This window comes from Poeciliopsis prolifica, unplaced genomic scaffold (genome assembly GCF_027474105.1).
Source record: "Poeciliopsis prolifica strain line A6 unplaced genomic scaffold, Auburn_PproV2 SCAFFOLD054, whole genome shotgun sequence".
In the NCBI taxonomy this organism is placed as follows: Eukaryota; Metazoa; Chordata; class Actinopteri; order Cyprinodontiformes; family Poeciliidae; genus Poeciliopsis; species Poeciliopsis prolifica.
Window position 1 is genome coordinate 145,001 of NW_026562429.1, and position 19,577 is coordinate 164,577.

General features: G+C 46.8%; 1 protein-coding gene and 1 pseudogene across 1 annotated transcript in view; one reads left to right on the top strand and one right to left on the bottom strand.

The window, feature by feature from the left end:
- Positions 1-4,394, top strand: part of LOC129378965 (histone-lysine N-methyltransferase EZH2-like) — a 13,602-nt gene extending 9,208 nt beyond the window's left edge. The window contains 11 exon segments of the mRNA XM_055059472.1: positions 1-153; positions 492-658; positions 915-984; positions 987-1,049; positions 1,123-1,248; positions 1,337-1,515; positions 1,582-1,677; positions 1,930-2,011; positions 2,130-2,210; positions 2,282-2,366; positions 3,131-4,394. The exon segment at positions 1-153 is cut by the window's left edge and continues 79 nt beyond it. Of these exon segments, the coding sequence (XP_054915447.1) occupies positions 1-153; positions 492-658; positions 915-984; positions 987-1,049; positions 1,123-1,248; positions 1,337-1,515; positions 1,582-1,677; positions 1,930-2,011; positions 2,130-2,210; positions 2,282-2,366; positions 3,131-3,191 (1,163 nt within the window). The 3' untranslated portion in view covers positions 3,192-4,394.
- A 784-nt stretch (positions 4,395-5,178) lies between these two features.
- LOC129378962 (cullin-1-like) lies at positions 5,179-18,920 on the bottom strand (annotated as a pseudogene).
- Between the last annotated feature and the right edge of the window lie 657 nt (positions 18,921-19,577).

Below are 19,577 nucleotides of genomic sequence, written 5' to 3' on the forward strand. Positions count from 1 at the left end.
GGCGACTGCCCAACAGCAGCAGCCGGCCCGGCACGCCCACCGTTTCCTCGGAAACCAAAGACACGGACAGCGACCGCGAGGGGAGCAAAGACGACGAGCGAGAAAACGAGAAGGACGACGAGGACAAGAAGGACGAGACGACCAGCAGCTCAGGTCAGGCGACGCCTGGACTTCAGTCAGATCAACAAGAAATGAAGATTTACTTTATTATGTCAGGACTTATTTATGGATTTATTTTATAATATTTCCTTGCCTTTTTCTTTTGAACGTTGTTTTATTTCTTCAGCTGGAATCTGGTTCTGACATTATAAATGATCATCTTTTGGTAAAACAGCAACAAAAGGAAAATAAAATCAGATCCTGGTTAAGTTTATAAATCAGGTATTAATAATATTAACAGTTGATTCTGCCAGCGATGCGTTCGATTGACTCCGTTACTCTGAGCGTTGCTGGTCGGTGTCAGTAGAAGGTAAACCCGGTTCTGTCTGCAGAGGGGAACTCTCGCTGCCAGACGCCGGTGAAGATGAAGCTGACCTGCGACCCGGAAGCTGTGGACTGGACCGGCGCCGAGGCGTCCCTCTTCCGGGTCCTGATCGGGACGTACTACGACAACTTCTGCGCCATCGCCCGCCTCATCGGAACCAAGACCTGCAGACAGGTGAGGCCACCAGAACCTTCACATCAAGATGAAACATGTTTGGTGTCAATCAACTCAGTTTGTGCCGCAACACGTTTTTGAGTTTCTTTCTCAGATGTTGATGACCTCTGACCTCTGGAAACTTCATTAATATCTGTAAAGTGGAAAAATTGTTGCTGCACAAACATTTGAGACCAATTATGTGGTCGATTTCACAACCCGTTCCGGCCCATCAGAACCAGAGCAGCAAACGGACCCTGACGTGTTTCCTGTCCAGGTTTACGAGTTCCGGGTCAAAGAGTCGGCCATCATCGCCCGGGCGCCGGCCGAGGACGAGGACACGCCCCCAGGAAGAAGAAGAGGAAGCACCGGCTGTGGGCCACGCACTGCAGGAAGATCCAGCTGAAGAAAGGTCAGAACCGCTCCGCCGGGCCGCAGCAGAACCCAGACAGAACCCGCAGCGCTGAGTGTGTGTTGTGCCGCAGACGGGTCGTCCAATCACGTGTACAACTACCAGCCGTGTGACCATCCGCGGCAGCCCTGCGACTCGTCCTGCCCCTGCGTCACCGCGCAGAACTTCTGCGAGAAGTTCTGCCAGTGCAGCTCCGAGTGTAAGCGCACGCCCCGTTCTGCCGGGCCCCGTTCTGCCGGGCCCGGTTCTGCCGGGTCGGGTTCTGAGCCGCTGTCCCGTCTCCACAGGTCAGAACCGCTTCCCGGGTTGCCGGTGCAAAGCCCAGTGCAACACCAAGCAGTGCCCCTGCTACCTGGCGGTGCGGGAGTGCGACCCGGACCTGTGCCTGACCTGCGGCGCCGCCGACCACTGGGACAGCAAGAACGTGTCCTGCAAGAACTGCTCCATCCAGCGCGGAGCCAAGAAGGTGAGGCCCGGTTCTACAGAACCTCCTGAGGATGTAATCGGACCCTAATGGTGGTTCTGGTCGCAGCACCTGCTGCTGGCGCCGTCCGACGTGGCCGGCTGGGGAATCTTCATTAAGGAGCCGGTCCAGAAGAACGAGTTCATCTCCGAGTACTGTGGAGAGGTGAGGCTGCAGCAGCACAGAACCAGAACCTGGACTCTGAGTTCTGGTTCTGGTTTCGAAACGATGCTGATACACCCAGAAACTTTCACTTTGTCTCTGAGTATCTGTGAACAGCCATGATGACCTCTGACCCTCATGTTGAGGTTGGAGGTCATTAGAGGTCGTTGTGGGCTCAGAAGGTTCTGGAGCGGACGGGTCGTGTTCAGTGGTCTGGACTTTGGTCCAGGTTCTTCATCTTTCTGTCTCCTGCAGATCATCTCTCAGGACGAAGCCGACCGCCGAGGGAAAGTTTACGATAAATACATGTGCAGCTTCCTCTTCAACCTCAACAACGGTAAGAACCCAGCGGAACCGACCGGGTCGTCACCGACCGGGTCGTCACTGACTCTGAACCAACCGGGTCATCACCGACCGGGTCGTCTCTGACTCTGACCGGTTTCTTTCGTCCTCAGACTTTGTTGTTGACGCCACGAGGAAAGGCAACAAGATTCGCTTCGCCAATCACTCTGTAAACCCAAACTGCTATGCAAAAGGTAGGCCGGTCAGAACCGCAGTGGACGGGTTCTGTTGGTGGTTCTGCTGTAACTCGGTCCACTCTCTGCAGTGATGATGGTCAACGGGGATCACAGGATCGGGATCTTCGCCAAAAGAGCCATCCAGACCGGAGAGGAGCTGTTCTTCGACTACAGGTCGGTCAGCAGAACTTCGGCCCAAATGGATTTATACCGGCCGACACACGATATCGGATCTTCACGTAGCGAGAAAAAGCTCGTCTGAAGGAAACGTTGTTCTGTCCCACAGCAAAACTCACTTCCAACACCAAGCAACTAAATGGGAAACATAAATAAACTCATATTTACACAGCAGGCAGAGAGCAACACGATCAGTAGCACCTTCAAATTAAAAGCCTAAAACTCTGTCCAGCGGTAGCAGCATCACCAGCAACTGAAATAATAACTTCATTTATAAATAATAAACTCATATTTACTTTATGTTAAACTAATATTCCCACGACTGATTGGTGATGATTACTGACCGATTAGAAAACCTTCACTCTGAATGGTGAACAATGATTTTTACGTGATTTCAGTAAACGCCCCACGAATCCATCCAAATAGACTGGAGACTTTATCTCTTATTTTGACATAAAATCCATGATTTTAGATGGTGAGCAGAAAAAAATCAGATTTTATAAAATATCAGACGGAGCCAACATGGCTGACATAAACTTTTATTCTTCACTGCCGTTCATGAATAAATGTTTGGATGTTTTTAATGAATGTTCTGGATTTTAACTGAATCCTTTCACAGGAACATTCACATCAATATCAGGTTGATTTTAAACCTCATGTGGTTTTATTTCTATTTATTAAAAGTTCTTTTAGTTTTAATCCTCTGAGTTTCTATTTTGCCTTCTCGTTTTGATGATGTCATCATGTGTCTCCGCCTCCAGGTACAGCCAGGCCGACGCCCTGAAGTACGTCGGCATCGAGCGCGAGATGGAGATCGCCTGAACGGACCTGCGGTTCTGACCCGGACGCCTTAGACCCAAACGAAACAAACTTCTCTTCAGGAAACTTTTTCTCTACGTTGATTTTATTTCCCGTCAACAAGCGGTTCGGACCCGACCGGAACCAAAAGTCCACACTCGGGACCAAAACTCCTCCACCAGCAGCTCCAGGGTTCTGTTCACGACCCGGACGGGCCCGACACTGCCAAACCAAACGGTTCTGACCCAGTTAAACTTTCGGATCAGAACCGCACACTGAACACTGGGAATGTGCTCAGATTGTTTCACACCAGCAAACCCGGTTCTGGTTCTGGTGCGACCCGGAACCAGAACCTCCTCTGCTCTGCCCTACCTGGACCTTCTGATGGTGCTTCAGTCCGGGTTCTACAGAACCGATGACTTCTTCCTGCCGGGTCAACCGGACCTGGTGCTGATCCGGAACCGCTGACCAGAAGTCCTGCTGGTTCTGTGCATTTAGTGTTTTATCAAGATTCTGTTTGGAGAACGGATCGGAACCGGCCCGGTTCTGTCACCTGGTGCTCAATTTTAGTTTTCCGGGTTCATCTGGATTCTGATCCTTGACGGGATGAGGAACCGGACCCTTAAGTTCTGTTTGGTTCTGAACCGGTTTGGACCAGAACCGGATCAGAACCAAACCCTCAGCAGGTGAATTATCAGAACCTTCATTGTTCTGATTTGTTTTTGTACAAATGAAATAGTTAAAATATGTCGTCATGGCGATGGATTCTTTAAGCCAGCTGATGGTGCAGCAACATGTGTGGGAGGGGCTGTTACCATGGCGACAGCAATGCCAGGGTTTCCTTTTCAACGAGTTTGAACCGGTTCTGACCCGGTTCGTTGGATTTAATCTTTCTGGGTTTTTCATGGACGGTTGGATTCTGTTTCGGATCAGGAGGTTCTGGACGTCGGACCCGACCAGAACCGCAGCATTCCTCCAGAACTGTCCGAAGCGGCTGGGCTCCTGTAGAATCCCGTCGCTGGTGCTGAACCGGGTCGGGTTCCAGAACCCAACTCGTTAAACTTCAGGTTCTTCTGACGCCGGTGCTGAACCGGGTCGGGTTCTGAACCCGACTCGTTAAACTTCAGGTTGTTCTGATGCCGGTGCTGAACCGGGTCGGGTCGGGTCGGGTGCTGATTGTTTTGATGTTTACTGGGATTCTGCAGATTAAAAATATTCTGAATGGTTCTTCTCTGCTCCGTTTCTGTCCGTTTGGGTTTAAACAAAGTTTTGGTTCCGGATGTCTGAACTGGTCCTGATCAGAACCGGTCCAATATCTGCAAGTATTTATGACCAGCCCTTATTTCTATAACATTCAGGTCCAAACTTCAAAGCTGAACTTTATCGTTTTCCTTCGACTGGTTGCCGGTTTGGTAAAACCGAAGAAAGTTTGGGTGAAATGATCCGATTTCAACAGAACCGAAATATTTCGGGAAGCATTTGGACCTGATGGTTTGCTGAGTGATTAAATGTAACTGGGGCTCTTGGGCTTCCGTAGTTCCTCCAAACAGGATTTAATCATTAGCTGTTAGTCGGGCTCTCTGCAGCTGGTCACTCTTATGTGGTTCAGCCAGCTGACTAGCAGTGTAGCAGCTGCACTCATTAAAGGGATTTAAACCAGAGGAACTTTGGGTTGGTTCTGGTTCCGACCCGTTTGACCCACAGACTCAGTCAGGCGGCGTTAGAGAAATCTTTCCTTGTTTTTATTTATCACACATTTAGAAAATGAACCACACTATACAAATGTCCACCGTTCAGTAATGGATCCGGCCTCCTGCCTGCGGCCGGCGCCGGTCCGATCCTCGCTCGGCGGCCCGGCTCGCCGTGCGGCCGCCGTGGTAGCATGCAGAACCTTTGGGTGCGGCGGCGGCCTCAGACTAATTCATGAACGTTTGCACTATGCAGAGATTCATTCCTCTTACAGTCTCTTATTTACAACATGAGGGCGAGTCGATGGGGACGGGCGAGCGAGTACACGGGGTTTCCCAGCCTCGACAGCAGGGCGTTTCTTCCTTCATCGCAGCACAAACCCTCCTCTTCCTGTTTATCGGTGCGGTCACATGGTTGGGCGGCTCCGCCCCTCAGATCCACACGTTATTTACTCAGACATCAAATAAAAAAAACAAAAGGTTACAAATAAAAATCAAAGTGAGGGGAGTCGTGGCCGTGGCGATGAGATCAGGCCAGGTAGCTGTAGGTGTCCTTCTCTCCGTCCACTCGCTCCAGGTACTCCTTCTATCAGGATGTCGATTTCTGGCCACAAGGGGAGACAAAGCGCTCCGTCAGCAAAACCGGATGCAAAGTTCAGATCATTAATAGTTTTAAACTAATTCAACAAGAGAATTTTTTATCCAGTTAATTGATTAATTAATGATTGTTAGATTAACGTTAATCCAGACTAAATCTGCAGCTGTTTGGATTTTCCTTCAAGCTTTCTTAACTGGGTCAAGACGGGTCCATTTCAGAACCTGTTTAACGCTCAGAACCCCATCCCGGGTCAGAACTCGGGTCGGGTCGGCGGTACCTTGATGACAGGAACTCTGGGTTTGAACCGGGACGACAGCTGGTTCAGGACTTCAGCCAGGAGCTGCTGGTGCTTCAGAACCTTCCTCATCTTCATGATCCTCACTATGGCGGCCTGCGGACAGGAAACGCTTTATTGTGACGGGTCAGACCCGCGGCCCGGCAGGAAGCGGAACGGCGGGTCGGCTGACCTGGATCAGGAGCTTCCGGTCCTCCTCGATGTTCTTGTGGGTCGTCTCCTGCTCCTGCTTCTGCTCCGTCTTCATCGGCACGTTGATGTTCACCCTCAGCTTCTTGCTGCAGAACAGAACCGGCAGAACCCGTCAGAACCGGGCCGGGAACAGCGCCGACCCAAAGGGAAGCTGCAGGAACTTTTATTAAAACGGTCACCAGATTATTAGTTTACGAGACGGACCTCAGCGCTGTCAATCATCCACATGTACTCACTGCTAAAGGTGCAAATGGAGCAACAGCCGTTACAGGAAAACCGTCTGTCTGCCACCTTCAGTGGCTATGCTAACTAGCTTAGCATTCATAATAGGCTGTGCTAGCTGCAGCGTAGCAGAGCGACAAGCCCCGCCTCTGAGCTCTGATTGGCTGCTTCCAGTGGGAGAAAGAGGAGGAGCCTCATTTTTCACTCCTCACATTTTGACAGTTTGAACAAATGTGTAAAAAATTATAAAAGTTACAAAGTGCAGCTTTAAGCCACATTTGGTCAATTTCTAACTATAAACTTTTAAAAATGAAAACTAAACTTCTACAAACATCTGAACTTAAAACATGAATAAATTAAGGCTGAAGCAAAATCACAGATCATTTCTAACAGATTTAAAGGATCAGAGTTAATACTATATTTACAATTTTATTTGAATATGTAATGAAAACAAAACTCAACCTGTGACTGGAGTTAAACTACCAGATGTTCCTGTTTAGTTCAGTTTGTGTCAGAAACATTTGAAATAAAATAATAAACCGGTGATGAATGAGAGACGGACTTCTTGTATCCCAGGAACAGCTTGATGACCGTGTCCGGTTTGAACTCCACCTCGTCCACGTTGGCGTTCTCGTCCTCCAGAACCTGCGGAGGACACAGTTTGGACCTGAGACCAGAACCGAGGCCCGGTTGCGTTTGGCGCCCTCCTGTGGCGGCTCGGCTCGACTCACCAGCAGCTTGGACTTTAACAGGATCTGCAGAACCTGAACCAGGATGTCCTGAAAGCACAGAGCCGGGTCAGAACCAGAACCAGAGTCAGCTGGAGGTTCTGCAGGGTTGCTTACGGTTTTGATCTGCGTGCTGTCGGTCAGCTGCTGCACCGTGTAACTGTCCTCCGTGTTGTACTGCAGCAGGATGGCCATGGAAGGTGGAGGCCTGCAGGGTGTACCTACAACCAGAACCAGAACCAGAACCGGGTCGGACACTGCAAGACTTCTACCAAACTTTATTTAAAAGAACACATATCCATGACAACGGCTGAGACGCGGCCGATGCAGTTTATGATTTGACATCAATTTACTAATAATAATTTGATTGTTTTTAAGTTTTTATCAAGTTTTGAACTGAAATTTTAAAAAATCTGGTCACTTTTCTATTTTTTTTAAGAGATTATCTTCATGGTTTTGTGTGAAATGTTTCACATTCTCATGTCTTATTGTTTTCCAACAGCTGAAATGATGTTAAATACTAGTTACTATTTTAAAATATGATGAAATATCCATAAGAATCTGGATGGAGAAAAAAACTTTTCTGTTGAAACTGGAATTTAGCGGTTAAAAGACCAGAAAGTTAAAATGAAATTTTCATGATTAAAAACTATTTTATTTAAACCTGAAACATTATAAAACATCAAGTTTGTGACAGAAATCGTCATAAATGTAGCAGCTGGAGGGTCTGGAATATCAAACAGTTTGTTCTAGAGACTCATTAAAATCTCTAAACAAGTTAATTGAAGGAAATAAAAAAAAAAGAATCATAATTTCTAACTGATTCAAAGCTTTATAATTAGTGGAACTTTACGGCTCTCCGGCTGCAGCCTGGACCAGAGATGATGCTAATAAAAAGTCCAGTCCGGTCCCCGGTGCCGTTCCGGTCCCAGTCCAGTCCGGTGCCGGTCCGGTCCGGTCCAGTGCCCGTCCGGTCCTGTGCCGGTCCCAGTCCGGTCCGGTACCAGTCCGGTCCAGTCCCGCCTACCTGTTCTTGAAGCAGTTGGTGACCAGCTCTCCTTTGGACAGGTGGTAGAGCCAGGTGAGCTTCCTGCCGCTGTGCCTGCTGGCGTAGAACGCCGTGAAGCGCTGGTAGCTCCTCTCCAGCTGCAGACACAAACGCCACACCGTTACCACGGAGATGGAGGTGCCGGGAGGAAGAGGAGGAGGGACTTCCTGTTTACCTCTGAGGCAGAGCGAAGGTGCAGGACTGCTGGAACGGCCAGGACCGGAGCTCAGCACCTGGATGCTGAAGTCCACTGAAACACAGGACACACAGGAAGCTGAGACCTCGTCACCGTGGTGACCGTGGTCACCATGGTGACCGTGGTCACCGTGGTGACCGTGGTGACGGGAGACGGGCAGCCTTACGGTCCAGCGGCTCGGAGTTGCTGAGGTGCTTCTTGAACTGTTCGTTGAGGTCTTTGCTGACACCGATGTCCTGGAACATCCGCTGCAGCTTGGACGTGTATTCAAAGCCACACGCTTGCTGCGCACACAACACACACACACACACACAGTGAGCTGGAGGCGGGTCTGGGGTCCGGTCCGGTCGGCTCTCACCTTCAGCTTGGAGATCATGCTGGCCTCGGCGTCGTCGCTGGCGCTGTTCTGGTGAACCAGGCGCTTTGCCAGCATCTTGGCGTAAAACTTCTGGAAAACGTCTTTGTCCTCGATGTACTTGAACACAACCATCTGAGGAAGAGGAGGAGGAAGATGAAGAGGCGGGTCAGGACGGGTCAGAACCTCCATCAGTCAAAAACTCACTTGGTTCAGCGTGTCCTCAAGCTCCGCCTCCTCCGGGTTCTTGGAGCTGAAAACAGGAAACATTTTGAGCATCAGGTCAAGAGGTCATCACCTTTGACCTAGACTTCAAAATAAAAGATTTTCTGATACCAACTAACCTGCATTTTTCATTTTTCTCAAAAGGAACAGAAAATATTCTCAAAAAGTGGATTTTATTTCAATCTTTCCTTCTGTTTTTGTAAACCTGAGTATTAAAGCTACAAACATCACAAATTTACAACAAAACTCCAATGAAATCAAAAGTTCAATAGTTGTTCAGATTTGACATTTTTCATTCTTCAAAATGTCTATTTGCTTAATCACTGATGATTAGATATTTCCTTATTTCTAAAACTGATGCCAAAGTATAACTTCACAAGATGCAAACCTTTCTATTAAATCTTTATTTAAATCTTATTTATTCTTCTATTATTACAACAATATGTATTGTTTTGACCTTATGTTCATTTAAAATGAAATCATAGAATGTTCCTAATATTTTGTCATAAAGTTCAATTCAAAGCTAAAATAAACAGAAGCCCAAAAACAAGATGGCCGCCCTGACATCACTATGAACGACACAAACTCAAGGAAAAATACACACCTTAAAAAGACTTAATGGATAAATAGATCAATAACCCAGCCCTGTGTCTCACACTCACACTCACACACACACACACACACACACACACCACACACACCACACACACACACACACACACACACACACCTCTTCTTCAGCAGGGAGTCGCAGTATCGGGCCAGCAGCTCGGGGGATTTGCTGGAGGACTGGGCCATCCTGGTGACGGCGTTGTTGTTGATGAAGCGACCGCACGCCTGGAGGGGAGAGAGAGGGCTGTGTTACACACTAAACCTTCCCCCTCTGCTGCGTCTGCCAACAGTTCCACCCATCAAACTAAAGTTTCCAGTAAAACCACTGATTGGTTCCCCAGAAATCTAAAACTTTCCTGCTTCTCTGGGTGGAACTTTCTCTTTCAAAATGGGAAAAACAGGAGAACATTGAAGTGCACAAAACAATAGAAACATTTCATAACACATTTCCGTCCTCTGGTCCCAGTATCACAAGCACAACCGGTGCAGTCATGCAGCGAGTGCTGGGGCTTTGACTAGGCCGTACCTTGTCGAGCGCGGCCACGAAGCCGGCGTCGTTGTTGAAGGCGGACATGACCAGCGCGTTGTACTTCTTGTGGACGTCCAGCGTGGTTTGGACGTAGACTTTGGGGTCCTGAGGGACAGAAACACGTCAGCGTGACGGAGGAGCTCAGAACCGGAACCAGAACCGGAACCAGAACCGAGCCGCCTTACGTTGAGCGCCGCCTCGCCACACTTCTCGATGGCGGCCAGGCCCTGGTTGTGGATGTGGGTCTCCAGCAGCTTCTTCAGCTCGCCCAGCCCGTCCGTGATCCGCGACACCAGGTTGTACATCCGGCCCAGATCTGGACACAGCAGCAGAACCCTTCAGAACCGGGTCGCCGCCCCGCCTCTCTGAGCAGAACCCGGGTTACCTTCGTTCTTGTCGGCGTCCAGCAGGTTCTGGAACTCGGTGTGGAAGATCTCCAGGTGCTTCTCGATCAGAACCTGCTCACACTTGCGGGCCAGCTCGTCCTGCGTGGACTCGTGCAGGTAGACCTGGACGCGGCGCTGCTCCTCCAGCAGCCGGGCCTCGGCCTGCGGGTCAGAACCGGTCAGGACCGGTCAGAACCGGCCCGGCGGGGCGGGTTGGCGGCGGCCGCTTACCTTCTTCATGTACTCGGTGACCGGGTTCTGCTGCAGGAACTCGGTGCTCTCGCGCGTGTAGAAGCGCTCCGTGTCGGTCAGGAACTGGCACTCGAAGTATTCCTTGTAGACGGACAGCGTGGGTCCTTTGGCGAAGGCGTCCTCCTCGTTCAGGCCCAGCTCCACTGGATCAGAACCAGACCACACTTAAAGCTGCAGTAAGTCATTTTATTGAAAAAATATGGTTTTACATTCATTTGTTATGAGGCAAAACTGTGAACAGATCAAGAGAAATGGACCAAAACCAACTAATCAGGGACAGGAGGCGGGTCTTGCTGCTGCTAGTCATCCTCATGTACGCGCTGATGAAACTACTGATAGCAGAGAAACAACTTAATGTTGCAGAAAAACTGTTTATCTGTCATCATTCGTGGCTATGCTAACTAGCCTTAGCATTCTCCTAGCTGCAGAATCAAGGTGCAGAGGCTGATTGACATCACTAAGCCCCGCCTCCAGGCTCTCATGGATTGTTTCTAGTTGGCACAGGCAGAGCAGCTCCATGTTTTCACAGATTATCTGAATCAATCCGTCCACAGATTTAAAAAATATGTACAAAGTTTTTTTAATAAAAGTAACAAAATGCAGCTTCAACTCTTCATTTCTGACAAACTTCATGCTTTCGCACTTTTTCTACGGTTTAAATTGATATATTGTTTTAACTGCAGTGTTTCCACTGCTCTGTTCTAGATATTGCAACAAAAATCTTTTTTATCTTCAACATTTATACATTATTTTCTATTTTCAACTTTCACAGATCACATTTTAGGCGCCTGAATCATAAACCTCTGAATCAGAACTTGTTCTGGTTTTTCTAACCCATCAAAGTTTAAAAAGATTTGAAACTGAATTAAACTTTTTCTCCTCTGAATGTAAATCCTGCTGAGTTCCCAGAGTCATTTTTGCTACATTATGTATAAATAATCACCAGTAGAAGCTTCATTTCTTGTCAAACTTCACAAATTAAGAGTTTTATTGCAAAGGTTGGATCATCCTGAGCCATCTCTGCTGCTGAACCAAAAACTATCAAATTTAAACCAGCAGGTCGGACTGTGAAGGAGCTGAAGCCTGATTGGTGGAGGAGGAACCATCTGCGTTTGACCTGAAGGCTGATATGAGGCGACTGACAGGCCGTGATGCGTTCAAGGACCTACCGTAGGACTGGACGACGCCGCTGATGAGCCGGGTGTTGATGGTCTCGCCGTTCCTCTCCCTCTCGATCAGCTTCAGGACTGCGTTCGTCACCTGCAGCGTGACGACCAGCAGAGTAAACACACACACACACACACACACACTCTGTGTGCTTCAGTTTTCATGCCCAGCAGCTGGGAGGGACAGTAAACACACCTGCTTGTTTAGAGGTCGGAATAAACACTCCCTCCAGGTCACCAGAGCCAGCTGCAGGAAGCAGGAAGTCGGTCAGATTCTCACATTTCAAACATTTTCAACATGAAATCTGTTTCCTGACTAAATGTCTGAATGTTTCAGCTTGTGTGTGGGAGCGGAGACGTGAGCAGGAAGCAGCGCCGCGCCAACAGGAAGCGGTCCGACTCACGGAGTAGATCTCGTAGATGCCTTTCCGCCCCTCGTCACACTCCCGCCGGACCCAGTGGCGGTTGAGGTAGGCGCAGATCCCGTTCAGGACCTTGCTGGAGAAGCGGTAGTCCTCCCACTGCTGCGTGTAGAACTTCAGCACGCACTCGTCCATCAGGTCCTCGCCGTCCTGCGGACAGGGGCAGGGGTCAGGGGTCGCGGGGCGGAGCGGGGGGGTCCGGACGGGCACTGACCTTCAGCAGGCTGGTCAGGTAGTTCTTCAGGAACTCCTTGAGCCGCTTGTAGAGCTCCAGGCCGACGAACTGCGCCCCGCCCGGGGTGGTGGACTTCTTGGAGGGTTTGGCTGGAGGGACGGAGCCCCTGGCTGGACTGGGGACACTGGTGCAGTAGTTATAGACGTGTCTGAACGCGCCGCGTTAAGGAACTGGACTCACCGGAACAGAAGGAATCCGCTCAGGATTCAGGGAAGGTTTGTCTGAAACCAGAGCAGCGAAATACGACGACCAGAAAACAAAGATAAAGTCAAAGGGAAACCAGACAGTTGTACGGGAAGCGACTGCTGCGTTTTAGGAATGTTCTGGAAATAAAGACCAACGTTTGAAACCGTCTGAATCGTTTCCGGAACAAGCTGCACTGAGGAGCATCGTTCAGAAACGTGTTTAATGAAAACTCCTAAAGCCGACCGACTTTCAGGGAAAACAAAAAGGATTTGGGTTTGTATTTCAATAAGGTCACATCTGCTAGTTGTGTTGTTAAATGTTTAGTTCTTTATGGTCCCAGAAAAAGATATTTGGGTTACATGTCCAAAGTGAAAGTCGTTTCCCACAGCTGCATGGGAACCAGAGCGTTTCCCGGGATTTGGATCCTTTATCTGAATAAAACATGTTGACTCTGCCTGGCAGAACTTTGGATCCGGACCTGCTTGATTACCGATCGTCTTCTGAGCTCCCTGACAATTCATGAATCAACCTGGTTGACTGATTTTCCCTGAACAGTGCTAGGAAATAGTTTCAGAGTGAAGGAAATAACACATCAGTTCAGAAAGATCAAATGAACAGCAGGAGGTAAAAACTGTTTGGTAAATAAAATCTGTTGTCATTTAACACCAGGTTTCAGAAACTCAATCATTTCTGTCACACGTGAAAAATCTGTTTTTGGATCAATTCACTGCAAACTAATCAGAGCTCTTATGCAGGACTACCTGCTTTTAGTCAGGGAAATGTCAATTTATCAGATTTTGGACTGAAAACAATAGAAGAACTTGGAGAAGATGAAAAACATTGATTTCTATAAATTGTAAATATTAGTTTCTGAATTGATTTGGGTGAAAAAGTGAATTTCTGCTGTATTTCTCCTGTTTCAGTTTTGTATTTTATATTTTTCTGGTGTCTTTGTAGAAATAAAGTATTTTGGTGTTAAACAGTTTTCAAAATCAGTTTCCTGAAACCCTGAGTGTTGAAGTTGGACCTGACCCGGGCCGGCGCCGCCGGTCGGTGATGCAGGATACGTGTAGAGCTCCATGTAGCGCGACTTGGCCATGCTCTGCCGCGTGTACACCTGCTGGATGCCCGCCCGCAGGTCGTCCCATATCTGGTCCAGGCCGATCTGTTTCAGTCCGTGGGGGTTCTGGGTCCGGTTGGACGACATGCTGGCTCCCCTGGCCTCGCCTCTCCCGACCCGGTCCTGCTCCCTCCTGGCTCCTCTCCGCGGCTGATTGGGTCCTGACTCGCTGCGCGTTCAGAGCCGGCAGTCCATCTGGCGGCTGCAGCGGAGCTTGGCGACGGGATGCAGTGCCCCTCTGCACGCCTGGGTGGCGCTGTCCTCCGCCTGGACCGGGCCTTCAGCAGCTGACCTGGGAGGGAAGCAGAGGATTTACTCTGCTGGTTCTGGTGCCGCGCAGATTAACACAGATTAGTCCACTTCCTGTCCCTCACTTCCTCACAGCAAGCTGCTCTCACCTGGAGCAGGAGACCTACAGTCTGCAGCCGGAACCGAACCGGAGCCGGTCCCAATCAGAACCGAACCGGAGCCGGTACCGATCACAACCGAACCGGAGCCGGTCCCGATCACAACCGAACCGGAGCCGGTCCCGATCACAACCGAACCGGAGCCGGTCCCGATCACAACCGAACCGGAGCCGGTCCCGATCACAACCGAACCGGAGCCGGTCCCGATCAGAACCAAACCGGAGCCGGTCCCGATCAGAACCGAACCGGAGCCGGTCCCGATCAGAACCGAACCGGAGCCGGCCCCGATCAGAACCGAACCGGAGCCGGCCCCGATCAGAACAGAACCGGAGCCGGTCCAGATCACAACCGAACCGGAGCCGGTCCCGATCACAACCGAACCGGAGCCGGTCCCGATCAGAACCGGAGCAGGTCTGATCCAATCGGACCTGGCCCCGATCCAACCAGCCATCAGGAGGAAGATGAAGTACTGGTTCTGTTCCAGTTCGTCCTGGAAGCCCAGACAATGAACCGGTGCCGTTGCCGACGTGAGTCAAACCTGAGCTGAGTCAGGACCAAAACGCTCATCGTCTACGGCAAGCGGTGAGGACATGCAGCCATGCAGAGGACGGACTCTTTATACGGCACACTGGGAGCACTGGGAGCACTGGGAGCTCTGGGAGCACTGGGAGCACTGGGAGCACTGGGAGCTCTGGGAGCTCTGGGAGCTCTGGGAGGGGGTTTATGATGCAACCAGTCTGATTTCTTACTGGAGACCCTCCTCCATAAACGACTGAGAAAATAAACTGGACGGAAAAAGAGAAAAAGCAGGAAAACAGAAAGAAAAACAACAGAAACCGTTTAAACCGTTGAGTAAACCACTTTCTCCAGTCCAAGAAACAAAATAAACTCCAGAATGAAACTTTGGTTTTTTCCACATCACTTTAAAGAGCAGCAGAGCAGAGAAAACCAGACAGGAAGCAACAAACAGGAAGTTGCTCCGGTTTCCCTCAGCAACAGAAAAAAAATTTAATTTATAAAAATAATTTAACTTTTTAACTATAAAACTACATATTTAACTTTCCCAATCAGTAGAAATCCAACAGGAAGTAGAAAATGTGTTCAGACTGATGTAAACAGTCAGCATGGTCGGTTGCCATTGTGACCGACTGTTTCTGTTAATCCGGGCTCTGTAACAGGATCACAGCTCACTTTATATTAAAACATAATAAAATGTTAGATACTGGAACCAGTTTGGTGTTGAGGGTTTTGCTCTGGTGTCCAAACGTCCAGCCAGGCATCCTGGATAAAGTTTAGCAGATCAGCGTCTCGTTGCTGAGGAAATGTTCTCGTTTCATTCCAGATCCAAAGACGAACAGAAGTTGAAAACATTCAGGCTGTCGGCCGTTTGGTTCAACGGCTCCATGACGTCAGTCTGTTTGTTCACAACAAGCAGCCGATTCCTGCAGCCAACATCCGTCTTTATTAAAGCTTCCTGGCTGGAAGCTTCCCCTTCAAATCACTGACTATTGATGCTAATCACTGATCTGAAGGACAGATTCTCTGCCTCCAATCAGTTGCAAGTAAATGCAGCGGTTCTGGTCCAAAGTGTTGACCCGGTTCTGAATGAGCCGTCTGATGCACAGCAGCATGCTGCAGCGCTCTGCAGAGTGTAAACGCCTCTGATGAAACCTCCTACAGGTGTTCAGACGCACCAATCAGTTCAGAGAGGAGATCTAAATACGGCCGAAACCAGTCCAGCATCAGAACCAACACAGTCCGTCTAAACGAGAGAAAGAATGAACCAGAAGGTACGACTGTCAATACAGATAAACTCAAACAAAACAAACGTTTTCCACCCAGGAAACGTCCACATCGCTCCAACGATTACCGGAAAACTTTCTGCAGCGCAACAATCCAACCCAACATTAAATCAATTTAAATATTTACACGTTTCTTTCTGTCTTCAGCAGAAATTACAGATGTGAAAATGAGACGGTGTCACAGCGGGATCCAAACGGCCAGCCGAGACCCAAACAGGAGACACTTTCACAGAGGGATGAGAGAGAGCAGCAGCGATTCCTGGTGAGTTCATGCCAAAACAATCCCAGCCCGACCCGAGAGTCTCCGCCTGTAGGATGACTAACATGGACATAAAGAGGATCAATAACTCCACCCCACCGGATCCAATCGGACCCGGAACCGAGCCGGAGCCTGCTCACATCATAAACACTCCTCAGGTTCTAAAGATTTAATTTAAAATGCAAAGACATTCACTTATTTTCACAAGCCAAGATGAAAACCTGATTCTTGTTTTTCTTTGACAGAAAAACCTTTTTTTCTTTTAAAAGAGGAATTAATGACATTTGACCTGGCAGAAATTATTTTACAGTTTCTCCACAATTGAGCCAAAATATGAATATAAAACCAGGTGACAAACATCTAACTAAACTTATATCAACAAGTCAAACTTCAGTTTAAATTGACATGGTTTGTTGTGTTTTGGTGTTAAACTACTAACTTTACATTTCATCCATCGGGCCTCATCAGAACCAAACCTGTGTCTGAGTTCGCTTCAAAATGATATTCTGATCTGTTAAAGTCTGAGGAAATGTGGTAATATGAGCACAATCAATATTATTGATCAGCCAAAGGGTTTGGCTTTGATTTCTGGACATAGTCTGTTGTTTCCACAAGTCGACTGATCCATGCAGGGAAAACAGAAATGTTGTCTCAATGACCAAATACAGATCTAAATGTGAGATTGAGTGTTTTTATTAAAGTCTGCTATTAAAACTGGAGCTCCAGTGTGAACATGAAGTGGTTCATTTATTTACATGCGAGAAGAACGAAGGGAAGAAACTGGTGTCCCAAACGGGCCAAAGGGCAAATGGATCCATTTCATCTATTACATTTCAAAACCATCTCAATTTTTAACAGTTTAAAAATAAGCCAGAGTTTATAAAACCCGTCAAAAGGAGATCAGCTTGCCTGGTTAAAAGACTTCTGGTGATTATTGTTAAAAGTTTGGTCTGACAAAAAACATTATTGATTTATATCAAGATTATTGTATTTTCTTTTATAAAATAACCAAATCTATGAATATAATTCAAAAATGTCTCTGCAAAAATATGAATTTGTTGCATAAAGAAATTATCCTGCAGAAAGTTTGTTTTCCATTAAATATTAAATCTTAATATATTAAATTGTAGAACTAAACTAAATTGTTGATGTTAAAAATAAAAATGCAACAAAGAAAAATTTTGACATTTTATTGCAACTGTATAGCTTGTACTATTTTGGGACCTAAAAGTAAAAAGTATTTTTTTTAACTCCCAAACCTCCAAAGAAATATAATAATGTCTCAAAATCAATGTTATTTGTTGACCTAGTTCAGGCTGTAACACATAAAAATATTCATGCTGGAAATATGGCAGAATTTTGCCCTTAAACAAACATGTGCATAAAAGTTAAAAGATATTAAATATATGAAAACCATTATGTCTATGGACAGTTCTGAAAAGATTTGATGAACAGAAATGAAAAAATATATTTTTACACTTTTACAAGATGTCATATTTGGGAACATAAAGATAAAAAAGTGTTTAGTTACTTAATTTGAAGATTCCTCAGGGGTTGAATAAACAGAAAATTATGAGTCGAATAACTGACATTTATTATAATCAATAAAAAGACAACATTTAATACAGATAGGAAATATGCCAATGTACATTTTTCATAAGAATTAGTTTATTTAAAAAAAGATCTTGTTTCAATGTAAATTCATAAAGATCAACTATCCCAGGTTTGAAATACTGCAGCTGTCTTCATGTTTAACCATATCATCTTAGCATCATTTAAAAGCTACACATTGCTTTTTTAAATTACTTTTTTAAGATAAAAGTATTAAAATATATTTTCAGTGACTCAAGTCGTCTAGATTTTCTCTCACTTTAACACTTTACAAGTTAAATCAAATAGAAATAGAGGAAGGAAAAAACTTGAGCATTAGTTTATGTTTATGTTCAGTTTGGAGATTTTAGGTTGGATCATAAATAAATAAAGAAAATAAAGAAAAAACAGCTGAGCAGTTCCTGGTGCCAACTGGCCTCCAGGATCATTCGTCTCCCCGTTGATGTTCTGTTGTTTTTCCAACCAGATCAGCAGGGATCAGTGGGCAGAACCAGCCCAGAGGTTCGGGAATATCTGGCCACATCTCCTGTCTGTCAGGTTTTGGATTTCAAGCTTTTCCAGGATCTCCAGGACCCTGAAAAAGCGCCAGCGGGCCGACGGCTTCCCTTGTTAAAGTCAGGCTCCCCGGTCACGACGAGCCACCGGAAATAAACTCTGGAGCCACACAGTTTATATTTAACCAATTAAAGGGATTACGCTTCAGCCGGGGTTCAGGTCGGAGTTTGAGCCAGCTACGCAACACTGCTGCTAAGTCTCATTAGCTGCTTCGTATTAGCCTGTTAGCTCGGCAGCCTAGCCGCAGAGTGGACGGGCTTTTAGACACGGAACACCGTGGGTTTCCACATATTAACCACTCAGATAAACAAGAGTTTTTCTGATACTTCTTTATAGACAGATACTGTCTCCCCTGAGGTAAAATCAGCGGCCAGGACAGACAGTACCTGGTGTAAAATGGCAGCCTTAGCGTCGATAATGAGTCAGGAAAACAGTTCGCTAACCGTTTAGCACTAGCCAGTTAGCTTTTAGCTAAACCCGTCAGAAAACAGCGACACTAAACTCCCTTCTGGTCTTTAAAACGTATTCTTACCATGTTAGGGTCGTCGCCGTGGCTGTGTAATCGCTGTAGAGAGGGTTTTGTGGCCTACAGAGTCGCTGTTCTCCCCTGTGTTCCTCTGTTCGGACTGAGCCTGTTCTCCGCTGCTGCTCCGCTTCGCACAAAGATCAGCTATGAGCCGCGCCGCGTTCAGGGACCGCGGGAATTACCACTTACTGGAGGAAAAATCTGAAAGAAAAACATCTAAAATCAGTAGCAGACAGTGTTTACAATCAGTGAAGTTAAAATAACTTGTTTTGAGTTACAAATGCAACGTGTCTTTGTCAAAGATAGGACATTTGTTGGCATTAACAACTGCTTTAAAAACTGCAATTTTTAAAGGTTTTCATATAAAAAAGCCTCTCACTGAAGACAATGGATACGTTTTCTTCTAATAAAAACTTATGTAAAAGGGAAATACTACAGATAGTTTTGGTATCAATCTGTTCAAAGAAATTAAATTCAGATTTACTGAAAAACTGGAAGAACCTGCTAAAACTGGCATTTGCTGGCATATCCATGATTTTAAAATTTATTTGGTTCTCCACTATTTCTAGCCAAAGTTAGTCCTGATTACTGTTGGACGTCCATGACTGAAATAAACTAAAGAAATATAATATTTTATTGAAATTTTGTCTCAGAAAAACTGATTCAGTTACCAGGTTGATAATGCAAACTCAAATTATGTTTGATCCAAAAGTTTTAATACAGACTAAAAAGAATTTTATAACACCCAGAAGAATGGAAGATTTGGGCCATTAAAACAATAAAAATCTGGTTTTG